General features: G+C 40.0%; 1 long non-coding RNA gene and 2 gene segments (V, D, J or C); 2 read left to right on the forward strand and 1 right to left on the reverse strand.

The window, feature by feature from the left end:
* Positions 1-643: 643 nt before the first annotated feature.
* On the forward strand, positions 644-1434 carry LOC119907333 (the record flags this gene model as incomplete). The annotated part of the segment is given in 2 exon segments: positions 644-674; positions 1226-1434. Coding segments are annotated over 2 exon segments (240 nt in total), but the record flags the coding sequence as incomplete, so codon positions are not given.
* An 11444-nt stretch (positions 1435-12878) lies between these two features.
* On the forward strand, positions 12879-14727 carry LOC119907334 (the record flags this gene model as incomplete). The annotated part of the segment is given in 2 exon segments: positions 12879-12909; positions 14220-14727. Coding segments are annotated over 2 exon segments (360 nt in total), but the record flags the coding sequence as incomplete, so codon positions are not given.
* Positions 14728-15659: 932 nt separating this feature from the next.
* On the reverse strand, positions 15660-19593 carry LOC119907335. The gene is made up of 2 exons (XR_005445091.1): positions 19510-19593; positions 15660-15802 (listed from the first exon to the last, which is right to left on the reverse strand). It is a non-coding gene; the product is annotated as an uncharacterized LOC119907335 (long non-coding RNA).
* Positions 19594-20464: the final 871 nt, after the last annotated feature.

The raw sequence follows: 20464 nt of genomic DNA on the forward strand, positions 1-20464 counted from the left end.
TCTAGACATATTTTGTGTCTAGAAGCATGGAGGTGGAAGATATTTGCCAATATCTTGGATAGGATAAAAAAATTAAAATTAAAATTAACACATCAAATCAAAACATGTATTCAAGTTGTATTTTTACATGTCAGCTAATAAAAGCTGACATGTAAAAATACGACTTGAATTTATGTTACAATCAGATTTGTTTGTGTCAAAGTCAGAGAGCCGTGTCTCTCTACAGTGAGAGGTTTTTGTACGGCGGCTCAATGAGTTTGTATCACTGTGGTACCCGTTCGGTGGAGGAACCAGACTGGATGTTGGAAGTAAGTCAAATGTTTAAAAAACAATTTCAAGAGCTAATGTTGATTTTATATTAATTTATATTCTATACTGTAGTGAAAATTTGCAGTTGCTTTTCAACTTTTTCATGCATATTTGGAACTAAGACAAAGTTCACTTCAACAATATATATTCAAAATTGTATTTTAATTAACATTCTAAGACACAGGATAAATCCTTCTTTCCAACTGTTAAGTTAAATTTGCATCTTGAGGGTTCATAGCTTTAGATTAGTCTGACAAAGTCAGAGAGCCGTGTCTCTCTACAGTGAGAGGTTTTTGTACGGCGGCTCAATGAGTTTGTATCACTGTTGTGGACTTTTGGTGGAGGAACCAGACTGGATGTTGGAAGTAAGTTTTCAAATACAAAATAAAATATTGTAAAGTTTTAAAATTGATATTTGGTTGGAGAGAAGATATATTTTAATCTTAATGTAAAAATGATCGCTAAGGTTAGTATAACATTTTATACCACAAAAATAACTGTTTAAGTAAAAGTTAATTCATTTTATTTAATTGAACAGAGCAACGATCAAGATGGGTTACTTTACAATGTTGAAATGTGATTGAAATACAGATGAAGAACATTTGAATGCAGTCAGTTCATTTTCTGTTTATTTATACTTCCACTAAATACTTCAGTCAGTTATGCTTATGATGTTTTACAGTTTTAACGTGAAGGTTTGTCTTTTTATTTCCAGTGTAGTTTGATATATTTCAGGTCGTTCTGTATGATGATTCTCTCTGTGCTGATTTGCATGAGAGGCTTCTTAAATGGAAGTGAAACAATGTGTGAGTGAGTGACTGGTGGAGCAGAAAAAACATCTGACAGAAACTCCTTAAAGGAGAAACTCAGCTCTCACACAGTAAAGGTGTCCTCTAAGCTGATTGGTGTCTCCTAGGTGATGTCCGTCCCACCCTGACGGTGCTGCCCCCCTCCAGTGAGGAGCTGCAGCAGGGGAAGGCCACGCTCATGTGCCTGGCCAACAAGGGCTTCCCCTCAGACTGGAGTCTGGCCTGGAAGGTGGACGGCAGCAGCAGCAGCAGCAGCTGGGAGGAGAGCAGGAGCCCCGGGGTGCTGGAGAAGGACGGCCGCTACAGCTGGAGCAGCACCCTGAGGCTCCCTGCAGACCAGTGGAGGAAGGTGGGCTCTGTGACCTGTGAGGCCACCCAGGGCTCCCAGGCTCTGGTCTCAGAGACACTGAGGAGAGACCAGTGTTCCCAGTCCTGACCTGACTCACTGGGACTCTGCTACTGGTTTTACTCTGCTCTCTGAACTCTGTAACTCTCTCTGTGTCTGTGTCTCTTTCTTTCCTTAAGTCATTCTCTAATCACATGTTTCATGGTTAAAGTTTGTTTACTTGATTTAATTTTGATTATTTCAACACAATAAAGACCAGTTCATCAAATTTGTTGTTTTCATTTCTGTTATAGTGAAAGTAACAGTTGGTAGAGGTCGTGCCCCATGAACAAGGCTGACTCCTTACTGCAGCAGCCTGGGATTGAATCTCACCTGATCATCATAGTTTCAGTATCTGCAGTGTGATTCTTCACAGAGTCAGTGAGCTGTAGCTGTCCTCAACATATCATGGTGTTTCCCCCTCAGTGCTGAGAGCGTTGATATACATTTTTACTTATTTACATGAAGAGGATACTAAAAAGTCTGGTAATAAACTGTTTCAGTGATTTTGTTTTGTCATTGCAATTTGGAAAATGAGTTTAATATGGTCTGCTGACAATGAATAGTAACGTTATTTTAATGCACATTGACGACAGATTTGGTTGTATATAATATCCAGATTTTCTCAAATAAAGAAATGACAAGTCAAGAGCAGAGGCTGAAGGTGGTATATCAGGTAGCTCGCTGAAGAAACTACTAGGAATTTTGGACATGAGGGCAGAGCCAGAAAACAGCTGTTATGGAATATTTAAACTTTGAAGTCAACATGAACATGAAGTCCTAGCAATGCTCAGATGGATAGAAATTTGAAAATCTAAATTTAATGACCACTGGGCGACTCCATCTGCTGAGGAAGATCAAGTGATGTGAATGAAAGCTCCACAAAAGTTGGTGGATGGATGGTGTAGAGACTGTTTCACTGCTTCCAAGGTCATGAATGAACTTCTTATCTCGATGCGTTCATTGAGATTTTGAGGTGCATGTTAGAGAAAATGTGTCATTTAAACATTTTTATATACAGTTTGCAGTCAGAGTTATAAACATCTAATAATATGAAGTAGGTCACTTGTGTCTTTTTGTCTTGATTCCAGTTGATAATGAGCTTTTCTTTACATAAATTTAGTTTAAAATAATATTTTCATCGTGAAGATATCTTATGCTGATCTGTGTCTTCGTATTTTGATTTCTGTAATCCAGTATGAAGCTGAGGTCAAAGGTCATGACCAAATATTTTGTAATTGACTGTCCGGGATTGGATCTTAATGATTATTTGGAAAATAGATACGAACATGGGATTTTTATTAGGATATGAATAGATGGTGAAAAGCTGTGATGGAAAAATTCATTTGATTTGCACTAGATAAGTTTTTGTCATTGAACTTGTTTTTTTATGTAGGTTAATTGGTGGTTAAAGCTGCAATGTTCTATCTATTTGATTAAACAGTGTGTTTGTGTGTGTGTGTGTGTTCAGTTTCAGGTAGGAGTTGGTGTGAAAACATGAAAGGAGGCCATTTTAACAGAAGCAGTAAGTCTGTTCTAGATGTTTTCCTTCACATCTTCCCTCTCTGTCGTGCTCTGGTCTATATTGTACTGTATTAAACATGAGAAAGGAGCAGACGGTAAGTTTGTAGACTGCTGTTGGGATTTGCAGATGTAACGCTGCTCATTTATGCTGCAAAATAATAAATGCATATGTATACATTCTAGATATGGTGCGTCTGTATTTATTCCTTAATCTCTTTACAATATCTCTGTAGTAGGTGATTTGAGGGGAGATGCCATCTTGGACCCTTTGACTACTTGTGGGAAGAATGGAAATAGTCTGTTCACTCTAGATTAAAAGCTCTGTTTTCTCTCTCTACTTTTCTTTTATTAAAGAACACCATGTGAAATTATTTCTCCGACTCATCTGTGTCCTTCTGTGTGTGTATGTCATTAACTGACTTGTGTAGCAATTTGTATCACGTGAGATGATTTACCACACGTGAAATGCGTCTGTGAGTTTCCTAGGCTGCTTATCCATTGCCTAAAGGTTTGAAAGGATGTGCTGGTTAAAAGAGAAATGTCCGACAGTGTATAAGGGCAATCAAATAACCTTTGATATTCTCTGAGATCAAAGTGGTAAATTTATGAAATAAAACTCACACACTTACAAGGAAAAAACTTGTATATTCTATGAGATTTTAAAGTAAATATTAAACATTTGGGAGAAATTGGTTTTGGTGGATTAATTAAAAACAGAAGCTGGGCTCAAACAAACTTTTTGGGCTCAACCTCCGGGTCTAACCAGCTCATGGCAACTTGTCACTATCTGGTGATTTCACCCTCCTCTAGGGCTTCATTTGTTGAATCCCATGCCTCCTTTGTCACCATCAAAATCTGCAGCCACACATACAGGCCTACTGGTAGATGCACTGTATGCTAGAAAGTGGTTTATTGATTTTGGGTGTCTAAATATTTTGGCATATGGTTACTGGAAACCCCATATCTGAGCAAGTGGGTGTTTGTATTGTGAAATTGTGAAATGAGTTTAGAGGTTACACAGAACTGTTCATTGCCTGCTTGTTGGGAAAAACAATTATTCTGATGTGGAACTGAAGCTTTAAATAATTATTGTTGTGAATTTGTTATTCTTCAAATAATATTATTTTGCTTTCAAGTGACTAACATTGTGTTTGTTCTTCTGTTTCTTTCTTAATGCAACATTCGATTTGCTGTCAGCAATTGAGGTTTTGACAAACATTTGTAAATTAAAATCATGTGGCATAGAAAGGAGTTTGAGAAGTTATTTTCCTGCTGAAACAACAAACTTTACCTTTTTTAGTTACTATAAGGTTGCCATACCAAAGTGCTCTGTCTGAAACTGTTCTAGTGCCAGTGGAGCAAATCTGTGTGTTTGTGTGTGTGTGTGTGTGTGTGTGCGCGCGCGTGTGTGTGCATGTGTGCGTGTGCGCGTGTGTGCGTGTGCGCGTGTGTGTGTGTCCTCAGTGAACTGTATTTGTATTTAAAGTTCAGATTAAATTTTTATGCTTTACAATCAAAACAAAACTATTTGGTTAGGTTAAAAAAACAGTATAGATTAAATTTTAAAAAGTCAGTCAGCTACGTAACACTTCTGTAATTTGATTTCTGATTTTGGTACTGTGACATTTGTAATCCACTTGATGAAATTGTGCATTTGCTGTGTGTGTGTGTGTGTGTGTGTGTGTGTCCTCAGTGAAGTGTATCAGTCTCTGCAGTAGCTTCCAGCTGCATCAGTCAGTTCAGTTTCTGCTCAGTCTAACTGAGGCAGGTTTTTGTATGACGCTTTTTCACTGTGTGAACACAGCTTGACTATTGATGTAATTTGCACTCAGACAGTAGTAAACTGCTGCATCTTCAGTCTGGACTCCACTGATGGTCAGAGTGAAGTCAGAGTTTGATCCACTGCCTGTAAAACGATCTGGAATCCCTGATTCTCGAGTGCTAGCAGCGTAAATGAGCAGTTTAGGACTTTCTCCATCTCTCTGTTGGTACCAGTGTAAATAGTGGTAGTTGCTCCAAACATAAACATCCTGACTGGTCCTACATCTGATGGAGACGGAGCCTCCCAGAGCAGAGCTCACTGCTCCAGGCTGAGTCACTGTGACCTGGCCTCTGGACTCTGAGGATACAGAGACAAAAACATAAAGCAGCGTCATGGTTTTGTGGGCTTCATTTCAGAGGGACGGATGTTCATAGAGGAAAGGAGTTTGATTCTCTGGACTTTACCTGTGAAGCAGCAGCAGAGGAGAGTCCAGATGAGGACGCAGATCAAAGTCATGTTTTTGATGAGGAGGATTTCTGTGGCTTCTGTTGTCATGAAGGACAGCTGTCAGTCATCCAGTGTTCAACTCTCAGGACTATAAACTCTCCCAGAGCACTGGAGCATGGTGCTGCTGATGCAAAGTGGCTCTCTATGGAAATGCTCTGACTGACTCCAGTTAGTTATACTATATTTTAATATGGTATAGTGAAAATACTATGATCATAACAAACCAACTTCTGCCAGTACTAATCATCTTTTCAGCACCATTATTATTGCTCTGTATAGCAATTTAAGAGACAGTAAATGCTTTTCTTTTATTCTAACAGAGTTAATGCACATGTCTGCCATCTATCAATCGCCTGCTGTGCTGTGAAGACACATTTATACAAATGTGCAACCGCAGCTTTAAAATTTTTTATCTTCTTCATATCACATTTATTTTCCTTTCACAGGTTGATATTCATTGTTTACTCTTCTGTTTGTTCCTAAATGTTTCATTCAACACTTGATTTGCTGTCACCAATTGAGTTATTCTTAAATGTTTTTATGGTAACACATGTGGCAATGAAACGAATTTGAAAAGTTGAACGAATATTGTATGGAAGATTCCAAAGGATATTTAGAGACCGCTGTTTCTTGTTTATATCTGTGTCATTCTATGATAAACACGTTCATTTTGTACAGTATGACGTTGCTGGACCACAAAGTCCAATAACACGGTTGCTGAATGTAAAATTTACTACAGTTTCCTCCATTATAAAGTTGTAGCTGTTATTTCCCACAGTAATAAGGATTTGTACATTCATCTTGTGTTAGCTCCTGTCTCCAGAGACAATAGAACCAATGTTGTATTCCCCAACATAGTTCTGAGACTGACAACATTAAGTGGAGAGAGTTTGTGCTGAGATTGTATTTCTGATTCCAAGGTCAAGAAAGAACTTTAAATGTCAATGTATTTGTTGAATAAATGCTTTGTATTCAGTTATAGTTATGTGTAGATGTAGTCAGATGACATACGTGATTCATGATTTTTTAATAATTCCAATTGATATTTAGCTGTTCTTTACACAACTGTCACGTCCCCGGCTTGTCTAGGGGCGTGGGACTAACAAAGAGAAATAAACCGGGTGGAAAAAACCATGGGTGACCCAAAACACGTCAAGTTAATGTATTTATTTCAAATTAGTAACAAAAAAAAGGTGTTTAACAACTTAAAGCGATCTTTCATCCTATCAGAGATGATATGGGGTTTGTTATCTAAAGTAAATTAATTATTTGCTATCGTAACGTAATCATCTATATAACAAAACAATTTCAGCAAGTACAAATAATCTCTTTAGCACCATTGTTACTGCTCTGTATAACAATTTAAGAACGACTGCTTCTGTTGTGTCTAATGTAGTTAATGCACATCTCTCAGTACCAGAACAGGTAACAGGAAGAGGTTACACAGAATTGTCAATCACCTGCTGTGCTGTGGAGACGCCTTGATACTGATGAGTAAGTTTATTTTTCTTCAGAGGTTAATATTCAGTATTTACCCTTTTGTTTGTTTCATTATTCCTCATTTCCAACACTTGCTGTCAGTGAACCCAGACTGGATGTTAACTGTAAGTACATTTGACTCTTTTAATAACCCAAATTATTATTATTTTTTTAGTTTTATTTCATAACTGTAGCAATAATTCTTGAATGCGGTACATTATGTCCTCAAACAGATTAAAATCTTCTTCAGTTAAACCAGTTTTGTTTCACAGGAATTCAATTTCAGCAGTTTCAAGATATCACGTTTAAAGTCTGACAAAAAAAAATTCATAAAATTTTTAAAATTTAGCCCAAGTAATGGGCCAAGTATTTTTTATATGTTTTAATTGATCTATGTGAAGATTATTGTAGAATGTATTTTTTCAACCTTACATGTGTCATTTCCTTATTAAAGGTTCAGTGTACAATATTTAGGAGGATCTTTTGACAGAAATACAATATAATATCCATAACTATGTTTTCAGTAGTGTATAAAGACCTTACATAATGAACCGTTATGTTTTCATCACCTTAGAATGAGCCATTTCTATCTATCTACACCGAGGGTCCTCTTACATGGAAGTCGCCATGTTGCGCCGCCATGTTTTTACAGTAGCCCAAACGGAGAAACTGCTCTACAGACTATGTTTCATCACTACATTGAATACGTCTGAAAAACAAGCAGCAGAAGAAGAAGAAGAACAAGTAACGTTAGTAGTAGTAGTAGTAATTTTAGCTTTAGTAGTAGTAGTAGTAGTAGTAGTATGGTTTATTAGAAGAGAAGTGAAATTTGGACAAATGGAGGACCACACATATTATTTAACCCAAGAGCCGACCTAACGTGTCGGCCATCGTAGCTTCTCCTGCGTGCTTGGAAAAGAAGGGCTGAGCGGTGACTGATGGTGCATTCATGTGGTGTTGAAATAATTGGATTTATTTTCCTTTTCCTTTATTGCAAAAAGAAGAATAAAGTGTAAATGGGACATAAAAAAGTATAGAAAACAGCAAACAAATATAAGAAGACACAAATAATAAACACTTTGCCAGGGGTAGTCTGTATCATATATACATATTAAAAGAGAACCATGTGTTGAAAGTTTTCACAGCCTTTTTATTGTTGGATTTAGAAATTAAAATGCTCTGATAATGCTAATCTAACACATCTTTGTAGTAGCGTCCATGTTGATTCCACATTCCGACATAAGAGCGCATGAACACACCAGAAGTCGGAAGAATGACTTCATAACTCGGGAAATGGGACCATCCGAGGAGCACGTGAATGCACAGTGAGCCGTTGGTTGCAAATCACCACCCTCACCACGAGATGCTACTAAAACTTACACACTGAACCTTTAAACATGAATGCATCACAGAAACAAAATGTCATTTTAACTTTTTATCTTTGTAGTGAAACCTGTTTGTTGCCATGGTTCAGCAGTGATGCCTGCCTTATGCCAAGGTTACTGAACTCAGCAGATGAGAAAAGAAACACTTCTTTTACATATGTCTCAACATCTTTCAGCCCCGTTGGGTCTGGAAGCCATGGTACATTCGTGGCCGAGGCTACGTCTGTACGCTTTTCCCCCAATCACTCTGCTCCCGGGGGTTCTGGAGCGGGTCCGCCAGGACAATGTCGGCCTACTGCTCGTAGCCCCGTTCTGGCCAACCCGGGTGTGGTTCTCGGACATCATGATCGCTCCTGGACGGCCCGCCGTGGCGGGTCCCTCTGAGGAGAGACCTGCTGTCCCAGGCGCAGGGCCGGGTTCTTCACCCTTGCCCCGCCATATGGCGACTGTGGGTCTGGCCCCTGAGGGGGCACAGTACCTAGAGGCGGGTCTAACAACCGGAGCAGTCGAGACCCTCCTCAGCTCCAGGGCCCCGTCCACACGGATCCTCCGTGGTGCCCGGAGGATGAGACCTGCGACTCGGTCCAAGGTTCCCACTTGGGATCTGGCGGTGGTTCTTGGGGCGTTGGCTGAGGCCCCCTTCAAACCCCTGGAGTCAGCTGAGGCTAAGCACTTGACCCTCAAGATGGCCTTTCTCCTTGCTATCACCTCTCTGAGGAGGGTGGGGGATCTCCAAGCGCTTTCGGTTTCCCCGCAAGCCTGGAGTTTGCCCCGGGGGAATATTAGGGCTATCCTGCACCCTCGTCCAGGATACATCCCTAAAGTGCCTTCTTGTGCGGCAGGGTCCACCGTGCTGCAGGCATTTCATCCTCCACCTCATGTGACGGCGGAGGACGGGAGACTTCATCTGCTCTGCCCTGTCAGAGCACTGATTGTTACACTCTGAGGTCCTCCCGTTGGAGGAAGGCTGACCAGCTGCTAGTGTGTTTTGGGTCCCCCAGGGCTGGGCTCCCTGCATCCAAACATACTATTGGCAACTGGATTGTTCAGACTATTTCCCTGGCCTATCAGGTGCGCGGTTTGCCTTCACCTGTGGCTGTGAGGGCTCATTCTACCAGAGGCATGGCGGCCTCTCGAGCCCTCCTTTCCGGGGCCTCTTTGCAGGATGTTTGTTTAGCGGCTGGCTGGGCCACTCCGCACACATTCATTCGGTTTTACAGTCTTGACCTTCCTTCGGCACCTGGCACTCGTGCGCTCTCCTCTTAGTCGTGCCACTTTATTGCACACTGGGGCAGGCGGGGTTTTCGGCACGGTTTAGTGGGTATCTCGTTCCCATAGTGTCGTAACTGACGCAGTGTCTCGTTCCCCTTCTCGGGGAACCAGGGTTACATACGTAACCCGAGACGTTTTTTCCAAATTCATGAAAACTTCACATCTGCTCTCTCTCTCTCTCTCTGGTTCTGTCTTTTTCCCTTTACACGTTTTAACATTAAGTGTTCTTGCCTGTTGTATTATTAGTGGTTTTAATAGTTCAACACAATAAAAAATCTCATCAAATACTGCTTTCCTTGTGGATTATATTTATATTTTTTATTAAGTTTGACATGTCATGGCATTTTTTTTGCCATACATCTAATAATAGGACCAGTCATTTGAATAAGTTATGAAGACACAATAAATAGCAAGACTGTCTTTTTTTAATGTCACTTGTTCATACTTTAATAACTGGGGTACCACTAACTATAAAGCATGTTAATATAAAACCACCGTTTATCTCGTATCACAGGAGATTCCTCTTAATGAAGATTTATATGTTGTTTAGACCTAATTTGTAGCCAGAAATGATGGTAAGTTTTATGTCTCTGAATAAATTTAAGAATATCAGGAATCTTATTTTTAGCAACAGAAATACAGACCAGGATATATAATCAGCATAAAGTGATACAACATGACAGTGAGATTTTAACCCCAGGAATGTTTTAAATAACAGGCCCAATGAAAGTGATGACAACTCAGTCTGTGTATGTAGAAAAAAGACCTATTCATCTCATCAGTGGTGTCCAATTACGGGAATAACTACTGTCTTTGTTTTTAATAATCACATTCCATTAGAGACCGGGTTTACAACAGGGTCAGATAACTAGTATTTTATAAGTGTTTATCTGTTATCCTAAAGCAGGTAGGAGGTGGTGTGAAAGGAAGCCATTTTAACAGAAGCAGTAAGTCTGTGCTACATGTTGTTCTTCACATCTGCCCTCTCTGTCCTGCTCTGCTATCTTTGGTTATGAAGGTTTCTGGTGCTGATGTGTGTTCATATTTTATTTTAATTGGAAATAGCTGAAAAACCTGTGATCCAGTGAGAGGCTGAGGTCAAAGGTCATGACCAATACCTTTCTCATTAACTGTCCCAGTTTGGCTCTTTTTTATTAATTGGCAAACCAGACAAGACAATGAATTATAATGAGATATGGATGAATGGAGAGAAGCTGTGATGGAGAAATTTATTTGATTTGCACTAAGATATTTTTAATCATTGAACTTGTAGTGATACATGTTCATAGGTGGTTAGTTCAAACATGTTGAAATGTTCAATCTATTTGATGAAAGTGTGTGTGTGTGTGTGTGTGTGTGTGTGTGTGTGTCCTCAGTGAAGTGTATCAGTCTCTGCAGTAGCTTCCAGCTGCAGCAGTCAGTTCAGTTTCTTTTCAGTCTGACTGAGGGAGGTTTTTGTATGACGCTTTGTCACTGTGTGAACAACTACTGACTGTTGATGTTATGAACACCCTGACAGTAGTAAACTGCTGCATCTTCAGTCTGAACTCCACTGATGGTCAGAGTGAAGTCAGAGTTTGATCCACTGCCTGTAAAACGACCTGGAATCCCTGATGCTCGAGTGCTAGCAGTGTAAATGAGGAGTTTAGGAGTTTCTCCATCTCTCTGTTGGTACCAGGCTAAACAGTGGTTGTTGTTATAAACAAAAACATCCTGACTGGTCGTACATCTGATGGAGACGGAGCCTCCCAGAGCAGAGCTCACTGCTCCAGGCTGAGTCACTGTGACCTGGCCTCTGGACTCTGAGGATACAGAGACAAAAACATAAAGCAGCGTCATGGTTTTGTGGGCTTCATTTCAGAGGGACGGATGTTCATAGAGGAGAGGAGTTTGATTCTCTGGACTTTACCTGTGAAGCAGCAGCAGAGGAGAGTCCAGATGAGGACGCAGATCAAAGTCATGTTTTTGATGAGGAGGATTTCTGTGGCTTCTGTTGTCATGAAGGACAGCTGTCAGTCATCCAGTGTTCAACTCTCAGGACTATAAACTCTCCCAGAGCACTGGAGCATGGTGCTGCTGATGCAAAGTGGCTCTCTATGGAAATGCTCTGACTGACTCCAGCAGGGACTTGGATTACTCTGATGATGCTGTTTATCAATGGATCAATCAATTTACCTGAGTATTGATAAGATATTTTTAAAAAACCTCTTGTTTAAAATATGTTATGAGTTATTTCAGTTAATTGATAGAGAAAAAAATGTAAATTTAATTTGAACTAAATGAACTAGTACTGGGCAACGATTACATTTTTTAATTACAATTAATCGCATGATTTTCTTGAAAATTGTAAATTGAATAATGAATTCTAAAGTAGTGTATTGCTTGACTTAAATGTACTGCTACATACACAAAAATGCATTAACATGTGGTTTGCAAAGAGCTTTTTACCAGCAGTATTCCCTTTACACAGGAGCAATAAAATATTTCTTGTAAATCTCAACTTAAACATTAATGTAATCAAATCAAATATTAAACCACAGCTATTTACCACTGCCAGGGAATTACCTTTTATCTAGCTTGTTGAAACAAGTTACCATCAGAGTCCAGTTTTCTTGGGATTGGGAACATAAAACAGTCTATGTTCAGTAGAAAGTGTCCCTGTTACAGCGAGGTGAAGTGGTCGAGCACAAGGTGTACTGGGGTTCCCGTGAAACTGTCGTGGTCGTGGTCGCCTCACGCACACGCCCGCCTGCTGCCAAAGTTGAATTGTCTTGAATTTTTTGTACGCGACACGCAGCACAATCATTGGAAGAGAGACTGATCCTCGCTGTTTGTGAGTTTCCAGGATCTGAATAGTTATCAGGACATCAACAGGAGGGAATTCACATGGCAGAGCATCCCCGCAAAACTAAATGCAGGCCTATCAGGTAAAGTTAGTCTGTGTATAATTTTAATTTAAGTTAAAGGCTACGGCTGTGTAGCGCACAGAAGCCGTTGCCATGGTTACTATCCATAGAGCGCCTACCGTTCACTCGCAGAGAGCCGTTTCCCTGTCTGTTCACCTGAGAACCTGTTGGAGCCTCTCCGCTGCTTGTTTGGGTTATTTTGCAGGCTGATCAACATCCCACCTCTCCTGTGACCCATGGTTTGATTGTAGGCCTATGTGTATTCAGAGCCAGTGAGCAACGGACTTTCAAAATAATAATTTTTAAAAACTGTCGCCGTTAATTAATGAATGCTTTAACGCGATAATAATGCGTTAACGCAGCCCTAAAATTAACATATCAAATTAAAACAGTCATATTTTCACATGTCAGCTGATAAAATGTTACAAACAGAAACTATTTTTGTTGAGTTTGTTTGTGTCAAAGTCAGAGAGCCGTGTCTCTCTACAGTGAGAGGTTTTTGTACGGCGGCTCAATGAGTTTGTATCACTGTGGTACACGTTCGGTGGAGGAACCAGACTGGATGTTGGAAGTAAGTCAAACCTTTAACAAAACTTTTATTTCAATAGCTATTTTTCAACGTTTATTATCAGCATGCCAGAAAACTGTTTGACTTTCCATATTAATGTATAAAGTTTATTAAAATTATTTGCACTAAGAAACAAAGTTCACTTTACTAATAGAAATTTACCAACTCATTATATAAATAGTAAATATACAATATTAAGCCACAGCAGAAATCATTATTTCCAACCTTAATGGTAAAGTTGTATCTTGAGGGCTTGTAGCTTTAGTTCAGTCTGTCAAAGTCAGAGAGCCGTGTCTCTCTACAGTGAGAGGTTTTTGTACGGCGGCTCAATGAGTTTGTATCACTGTGGTGGACTTTTGGTGGAGGAACCAGACTGGATGTTGGAAGTAAGTTTCTGCTCAAATACTAAATACAATATTATCAAGTCCTGCTTTAAATTCAAGTTTTGAAAGTTTAAGACAGATAAATAGATTTAATTATAAAACTCTTATTGTTCATGTTTTTATTTCTCTTCCTTTACCATGGAGGCTAACTCAGAGCAGCTTAACTAAACTGTTCTTCGCACAGTCCTGTCAAAATGAAATATAATCAACTTGGAAGTGGAGAAAATATAAAACTTTAATCTGAATGTAAAAATGTTTAGATTAGTTAATTTTAAATGTTCACCACAATAATGGCTGTTGTTGTGATTAAATACAATTCATTTTCTTCATGTAAAATTGAAGTGAAGATAAATATGAGTGTTTTAAAAATGTTGCCTATTGTTATGAATTTGGAAAAAGAATACAATATTTCCATATTAATAGTGAAAGGACAACTGGCACTACTTTCAACACAGTGGTCAGTGTATCTGTCAGTAAGTGAAGTGATACAGCTGAGCAGTGATACCTGTGTGACTGAATTTGCACTTGAAAAGTAACGACGTTTAAACTGTATCTAGTGGTTCAACTCAACATTATAGCTGTTAATATAAGTGAAGAAACACTTTGAAATCCAGATGAAGAACATCTGATTGTTGTCAGTTCATTTCTGTTTTGGTTTCCACAAAATTATCTATTGTATAGTCACGTTTCTTGATGATCTTGATAAGAAAGTTTGTTATTTATTTCCAGTGTAGTTTAATATATTTCAGGTCATTCTGTATGATGATTCTCTCTGTGCTGATTTGCATGAGAGACTTTTTAAAGGGAAGTGAAACAATGTGTGAGTGAGTGACTGGTGGAGCAGAAAAAACATCTGACAGAAACTCCTTAAAGGAGAAAATCAGCTCTCACACAGTAAAGGTGTCCTCTAAGCTGATTGGTGTCTCCTAGGTGATGTCCGTCCCACCCTGACGGTGCTGCCCCCCTCCAGTGAGGAGCTGCAGCAGGGGAAGGCCACGCTCATGTGCCTGGCCAACAAGGGCTTCCCCTCAGACTGGAGTCTGGCCTGGAAGGTGGACGGCAGCAGCAGCAGCAGCAGCTGGGAGGAGAGCAGGAGCCCCGGGGTGCTGGAGAAGGACGGCCGCTACAGCTGGAGCAGCACCCTGAGGCTCCCTGCAGACCAGTGGAGGAAGGTGGGCTCTGTGACCTGTGAGGCCACCCAGGGCTCCCAGGCTCCGCTCTCAGAGACACTGAGGAGAGACCAGTGTTCCCAGTCCTGACCTGACTCACTGGGACTCTGCTACTGGTTTTACTCTGCTCTCTGAACTCTGTAACTCTCTCTCTGTCTGTGTCTCTTTCTTTCCTTAAGTCATTCTCTAATCACATGTTTCATGGTTAAAGTTTGTGTACTGGATTTAATTTGGATTATTTCAACACAATAAAGACCAGTTCATTCAAATTTGTTGTTTTCATTTCTGTTATAGTGACTGTTACTCTGTCATCAGATTATATTAACAATATTCAACTTTAAGTAATGAAGCTTCATTGATGTAATAATGCTCATGCTGTTCACACTGTAAGAAAATAAAAAAAGTTATTTCAAATTAAATAATATTTCATGATAGTTTTATTTTTTACTAACAAAGATGCATTTTCCTTCATTTTATCAGTGCAGGATTATATCTGAGGTAATTTCTTCTTCTCCTTGAGTCTCACCTTACAGAGTCTCTGTTTAGCAGAGACACTGTAAAGTTTCTCTTTATAGCTGCATTAAGAGAACTTTCTAAATGCAGGTATAAACAAGGTGTGAATGAAAGAATGAAAGCGGGTGTTTTCATGAATTCATTTAAAATGTAGTTTGTACAAATCTACATTACTCAATACGTTTCAAGGATTAAAAATGAAATATAAAGTACTTTCAACATGAGATGGTTCTTATCTCAGATTTTCAAACCAAAGATTTTATGTCAGTGTTGCATATACCACACAGTGACACATTGGTCTATTCTGATGGAGCATGCAGTCACCCTGCATGCTTCATCAGAATAGACCAATGTCTATCTACACAAATATCAAATTTCCATCACATACTCCTCCCTTGTGAGCATTCTTTGATCACTCAAGAATATACAGCATTACAAAAAGATCATCAGGTCATAGAAAGGCATCATGATGTAATCTACACCAGTTTAACCAAGAAAACGAATCTGGGTCCTTCCTTTCATCACAGTTCTGCTGCTACAACAATGGCATGTTCACTTGTTCATGGAGTGTGATCATTTGAATAGACACACATTTATCAATAGCTCTTACAGTCAAACCTCTGGCACATGGAATAATGCAACATCCACAGAGAGGTAACAGCGCTACAGCAATCATTAGGCCTGCTAGTATGGGCATCACTAAGGCTTTTTATTTAGCAAATACAGAATCAGACCAGTCAAACATATTAGTGTCCACTTCAGAGTTCTCTGCAAGTTCTTCTCGTAGCGAACGCATTCCTTCCAGCACTGGGGTCACCGAACCATCTGGAGCTGTATTGTTGGGCACAAACGTACAAGAGGAGTTATTAAAATTATCCAAGCATCCCAGCCTCTTTGGGTGCTTCTCTTGCCTCTAACACTGCTATGTGATGTCAATGCCTGTGTGTAGTTCACTGTGGTGTTCTGTTGTGGTGGCTTTTGTGCATCATGCTTGTGATCTAAGAACTGCAACAGAGGAACTGTTAATGCTATTGCAATGGCAGCAAACATCTGTGTTGTTCCTCGTAGGCCCACAAATGTCTGGGTGTCTGACTGGGTCCCATGGATGTCTCCTTCCAGAGACAAACATGCTACTCACTCTTAAATCAGCAGTGGTGAGACCAGGAGTTTTCCCACTAGCTCCCTTGTGTTGATGTTTGCTGTCTAACAGCCTGTGAGTCCGAGACAAAGGGTGCCTAAGCGTTCCCAATCCCTCCTTCACTCACAACACAAGGTCAGGGAAAACAGTGGTTCAGTTGCTGATTGTGCACGCTTGTTGATCTGTTACTGTTCTGGTGCAGGCACCTTCCTGCAGTGGCTGGTATGTATCCATGTAGCTCTTTCAGCCTCCACAACCACCACAAAACCTCCTGGCGGGAGACTGCATCGGCTTTGTTGCTGGAGAGGGAAAAACTTCTATCCATTTTGGAAACATATCAACTATCATCAACAGTACTTTTTTGCCTTTGCTTGGGTTTAGCTAAAAACGGTTCATCTGGTGGTGGATGTGCTGCTAATGAAACCTGTAATCCCCTCCCTGTGTTGTGTCTTAGGCAGATTGAGCATGTTTGACAAAAGTTGTGAGGGTGTGTCATGAACCAGTGTCTTGCTTCACCACAATATTTCATTAGTGATACAGTTACAGTTTTGCAACACCAGAACTCTGTAGTTTTCTAGTAAGGCTAAACTAAAAAGGAAGAAGAAGAATTGGTTAGTGTTAGATATTAGGCTCTGGCCACTGCTCCTGTTTAGGAGAGGGAAAACTTTCAACAATGACAACAAGACAGTAATTCTTTCACATCTTAGCATCACATTTTATCATCAACACAGCAGCAGCACACAAAGAAACATCCAGCATAACATAAAAGCAACGGACACAGCAAGCAACATGACAATAAGCACCGGGCATCTGGTCTGCTTCCAAGATGTAGTGTCAAAACAGGTCATGTGATCGTCCTTTGGTCAGCAGCCTAAGTCCAAATGTAGGTCATGTCTTTGTAGTACCTGAGTACAGGCAGACTATAGAGAGCCATTTCAGTCAGTGAGGCTCTGTCAGCTCAGCTTCGTCAGTTCAAGTTAGTCAAGTGCACTATTAGTTCACCATGAATCATGAGAGAGAGATTTATCTCTCTGTTCATCTTTTTTAGTAATAGGATCTCTTGTCCATAAAATCATCATCACCTTCTTTATGGTGATTGGTTCTGGAATAGATGAAAAGGCTTGAATGCATTGGGAGAGAGAGCTTTACTCTCATTGTGATCGCATTCCCAGATAAGTTATTCTGTCTATTCGAATTGCAATTAGAGACAGACAGACTAACCTTGTGTGAGGCCATTGTGGGCGAACCACTTTAGCAACACAATGGTCATCTCAGCATGCTGTGTGTGATGGACTTCAGAACGGAAACTGACCAGCCGCGTGGGAAATATAAAAATTTTAAAAACAGACCTTTGCCAAATCACCAACAGAGAAATGTGTAGTCTTTGATGTAAAGCTGTGAAACCTGCACTGCTCACGGGTGCACTAATGCATTTACCACCACTTTGTTGCTCTGTTGGTTGGCCTTCAGCACAATCTTTTTGAAAATGTGGGTGCGTACAGGTCACTCCAGCCTGCAGCAGTGAACAAAAAGAAAACATGTTTAATATTTCCAAGCGCTTCTTTTTTTTAGTAAATATTATTTCACACATCAAATCAAATCAAACTTTGTGTTAACTATAGCTATACACTCTCATTCAATTTGCACCTCAGACATGAGGTCACTACGGTGGCCTGTAGGTTTCAGGCCTAATACAAAAGCCACAACACAAATACAATTAAAGCTGCAAGCAGCGTTGGCCCTTGCACGTGTCGCGCGTTGGTGTGTGAGGCGGCCGTGTTGCATATTCTGGATCTCTGCCGGTGCAGCTGTGAATTTGCTATGCGCTTCCGACGCTGCATGAAGGTGTTTTACGTCACTTCCTGTGTCCCCTTTGTGGCACTACATAGCACTTGGCGCTATGAATATAAATTAATATTGGCGTGTGGATGTCTACGGGGTGGAACATTTATCAAGCACGTAAAGTTTTGTTCAGATGTGAGCATGTACACTGAAGTTACAACAACTTCCTGTGTCATGGCGAAGAGTTGATCTTTGACGCCACGCCACGGACACGCCCATCGACGAAAAGTCACAGATAGCACAACTTTCCCTGCCGCCGCTCGACTGCGGTAATGTTTACGTTTATCTTGAGGGGAGCCCCTCACCTAACACAGCTCAGGCTTGTCTCTTCCTCGATTTGTGCATCAGAAAGTACAACTACCATCCAGCATTTTGGCAATGCAAAAGTAAAAAACTCATAGTAACAGTGGATCACTTGCTTCCTGGCAGTGGAAAATAACGTCTTTTTTAGGCCTACATTTACTAATTTGGCATTATGCGGGAAAAAGTCACAGGAAGAAGAAAGTTCTTTCTATAATTTGAACCCAGACCTCCTGAATGTGGAACAGCTACATAGTCGCTGTACTACTGTGTAGCTGTGTTCTGCAGACAGTAATCCACTGTTACTAACGTCTCTTTCGTTGTCAACTTCCATTGTGGCTTTTTTGTTCGTGTTGTGGCTTTTTTGTTCGTGTTGTGACTTTTGTATTCGTGTTGTGGCTTTTTTGTTCGTGTTGTGACTTTTGTATTCGTGTTGTGGCTTTTATGTTCGTGTTGTGGCTTTTTTGTTCGTGTTGTGGCTTTTTTGTTCGTGTTGTGGCTTTTTGTGTTCGTGTTGTGGCTTTTGTATTTGGCCTGAAACCTATGGGCCACCATAGGTCACAGTTTAATGTTTTAACCAGTGTACTCAAATTCCAACTTATGGGCCTGTTGTCAGTCAGCCAACTCCGGGCGGACTTGCATCCCCAAATCCATCCGTTTCCAAATCACTTTGCTTCGCCATGTGTTTATGTCCCCCTTGGTACTGCTAAGATCAGAGAAGGAGAAAAAGAAACAAAACAACAGCGCAGCGCTCCTTGATGCAGATATTGAAATAATTCTCTCTCTCTTTTTTTTCCCACTGTCTCTATTCCATAAATAATTAAAAATTGTTGCATCCTGTCCATCAGAACTGTGTACTGTGCAGTGTAATGAGTCTATGTGCATGTATCCAAAGGTCTCTTAGTGTGTGTGTGTGTGTGTGTGTGACATGGGGGTCACTCATTCAGTGCTCTGATAACTGAAATAAGTGTTTAACAACTATGTCATCGAAATTCATTATTATGATACCTTATATGCAATACCTGCCGCTCTGTTGGGCTGTTTTCAACATATCATGTAGCAATATTATCCCCTGCTGGGGTTAAATTTACTAACAGCTACTTTGGCAGTTTGCTAAACTCTTTGTGGTTATCATTCATCACCAATGTAGGCTGTTCAAGCTCATCAGAATTTACTAATAAATTAATATAGTATTACTTTGTTTTTTTACCTTCAATTTGCTTAAGTTTTTATTTTTCTGTGAGAAATTGTGACTCACCCAGTGTGTGTGTGTCCCAGTTGTTTCCTGTCACTAGCGTCCGTCCCGCCCCCTCCAGCTCAGTCCATTTGGATCTGTTTTGTATCTGTCCAGACAATCTCTGTCTACCAATGTCCATTGTTGTCCACCGGTCTCACCTACTGTCCGTTTTCTCGTACTGTGATTGGTTAGTACAGAGTTCTTCAGCCCCTTTTGATGGCTATTTTATCACTTTGTCCTCTTTGTATAAATCTTCAGCTTGCATGCCCTATCAAATTTCAAAATATATATCAAAAAAATATCAAATTTCCATCACACCTATTTCATCAGTGTTTGCATGAAGACAATATACTCAGTCCTGTCAATACATCTACCAAAGTTTAAACAAAAAATATTTTAGGCTTTATGATGAGAAGACTCATCAGCAAAAAAACAACAACACAGAATATATCAAAATAACAAAATATGAAAGTGATTTCACATTTTACAAATCCACATGGAGGTGCATTGAATTTAAATAAAATACTCACCTAAAACAAAGGAAAACTTACAAAATGACATTTCTTATTATTGTAACCTCTCAGTGTGTTTCAGTAAAATGTAACTTTACAACTTTTAACTCCATGAGTTTCATTCTAATTAAAGTACATTTACATACATTACATTACAGTATGGTTATGTTTTTGAAATATCTAGCGTTATGGTTTCTGTGTAGCTGGTGATTCAGATCAGTTCCTCTCCAGCTGAGGGAAGTTTTTGTACGACGTTGTATCACTGTATGAATGGGAAGCTGTGACCACCCTGGTGACAGTAATAAACTCCCGCATCTTCAGCCTGGACTCCACTGATGGTCAAAGTGAAGTCAGTTCCAGACTGACTCCCACTGAAATGATCTGAAATGTTGCTACTGATACTTGAACTGGCTTTACATCTGATAGAGAGACAGTCTGTCCTGGAACAACAGACTGAGCTCCAG

Source organism: Micropterus salmoides, unplaced genomic scaffold (assembly GCF_014851395.1).
Source record: "Micropterus salmoides isolate LMB-PRFRI ecotype aquatic unplaced genomic scaffold, ASM1485139v1 Ms_hic_scaffold_17, whole genome shotgun sequence".
In the NCBI taxonomy this organism is placed as follows: Eukaryota; Metazoa; Chordata; class Actinopteri; order Centrarchiformes; family Centrarchidae; genus Micropterus; species Micropterus salmoides.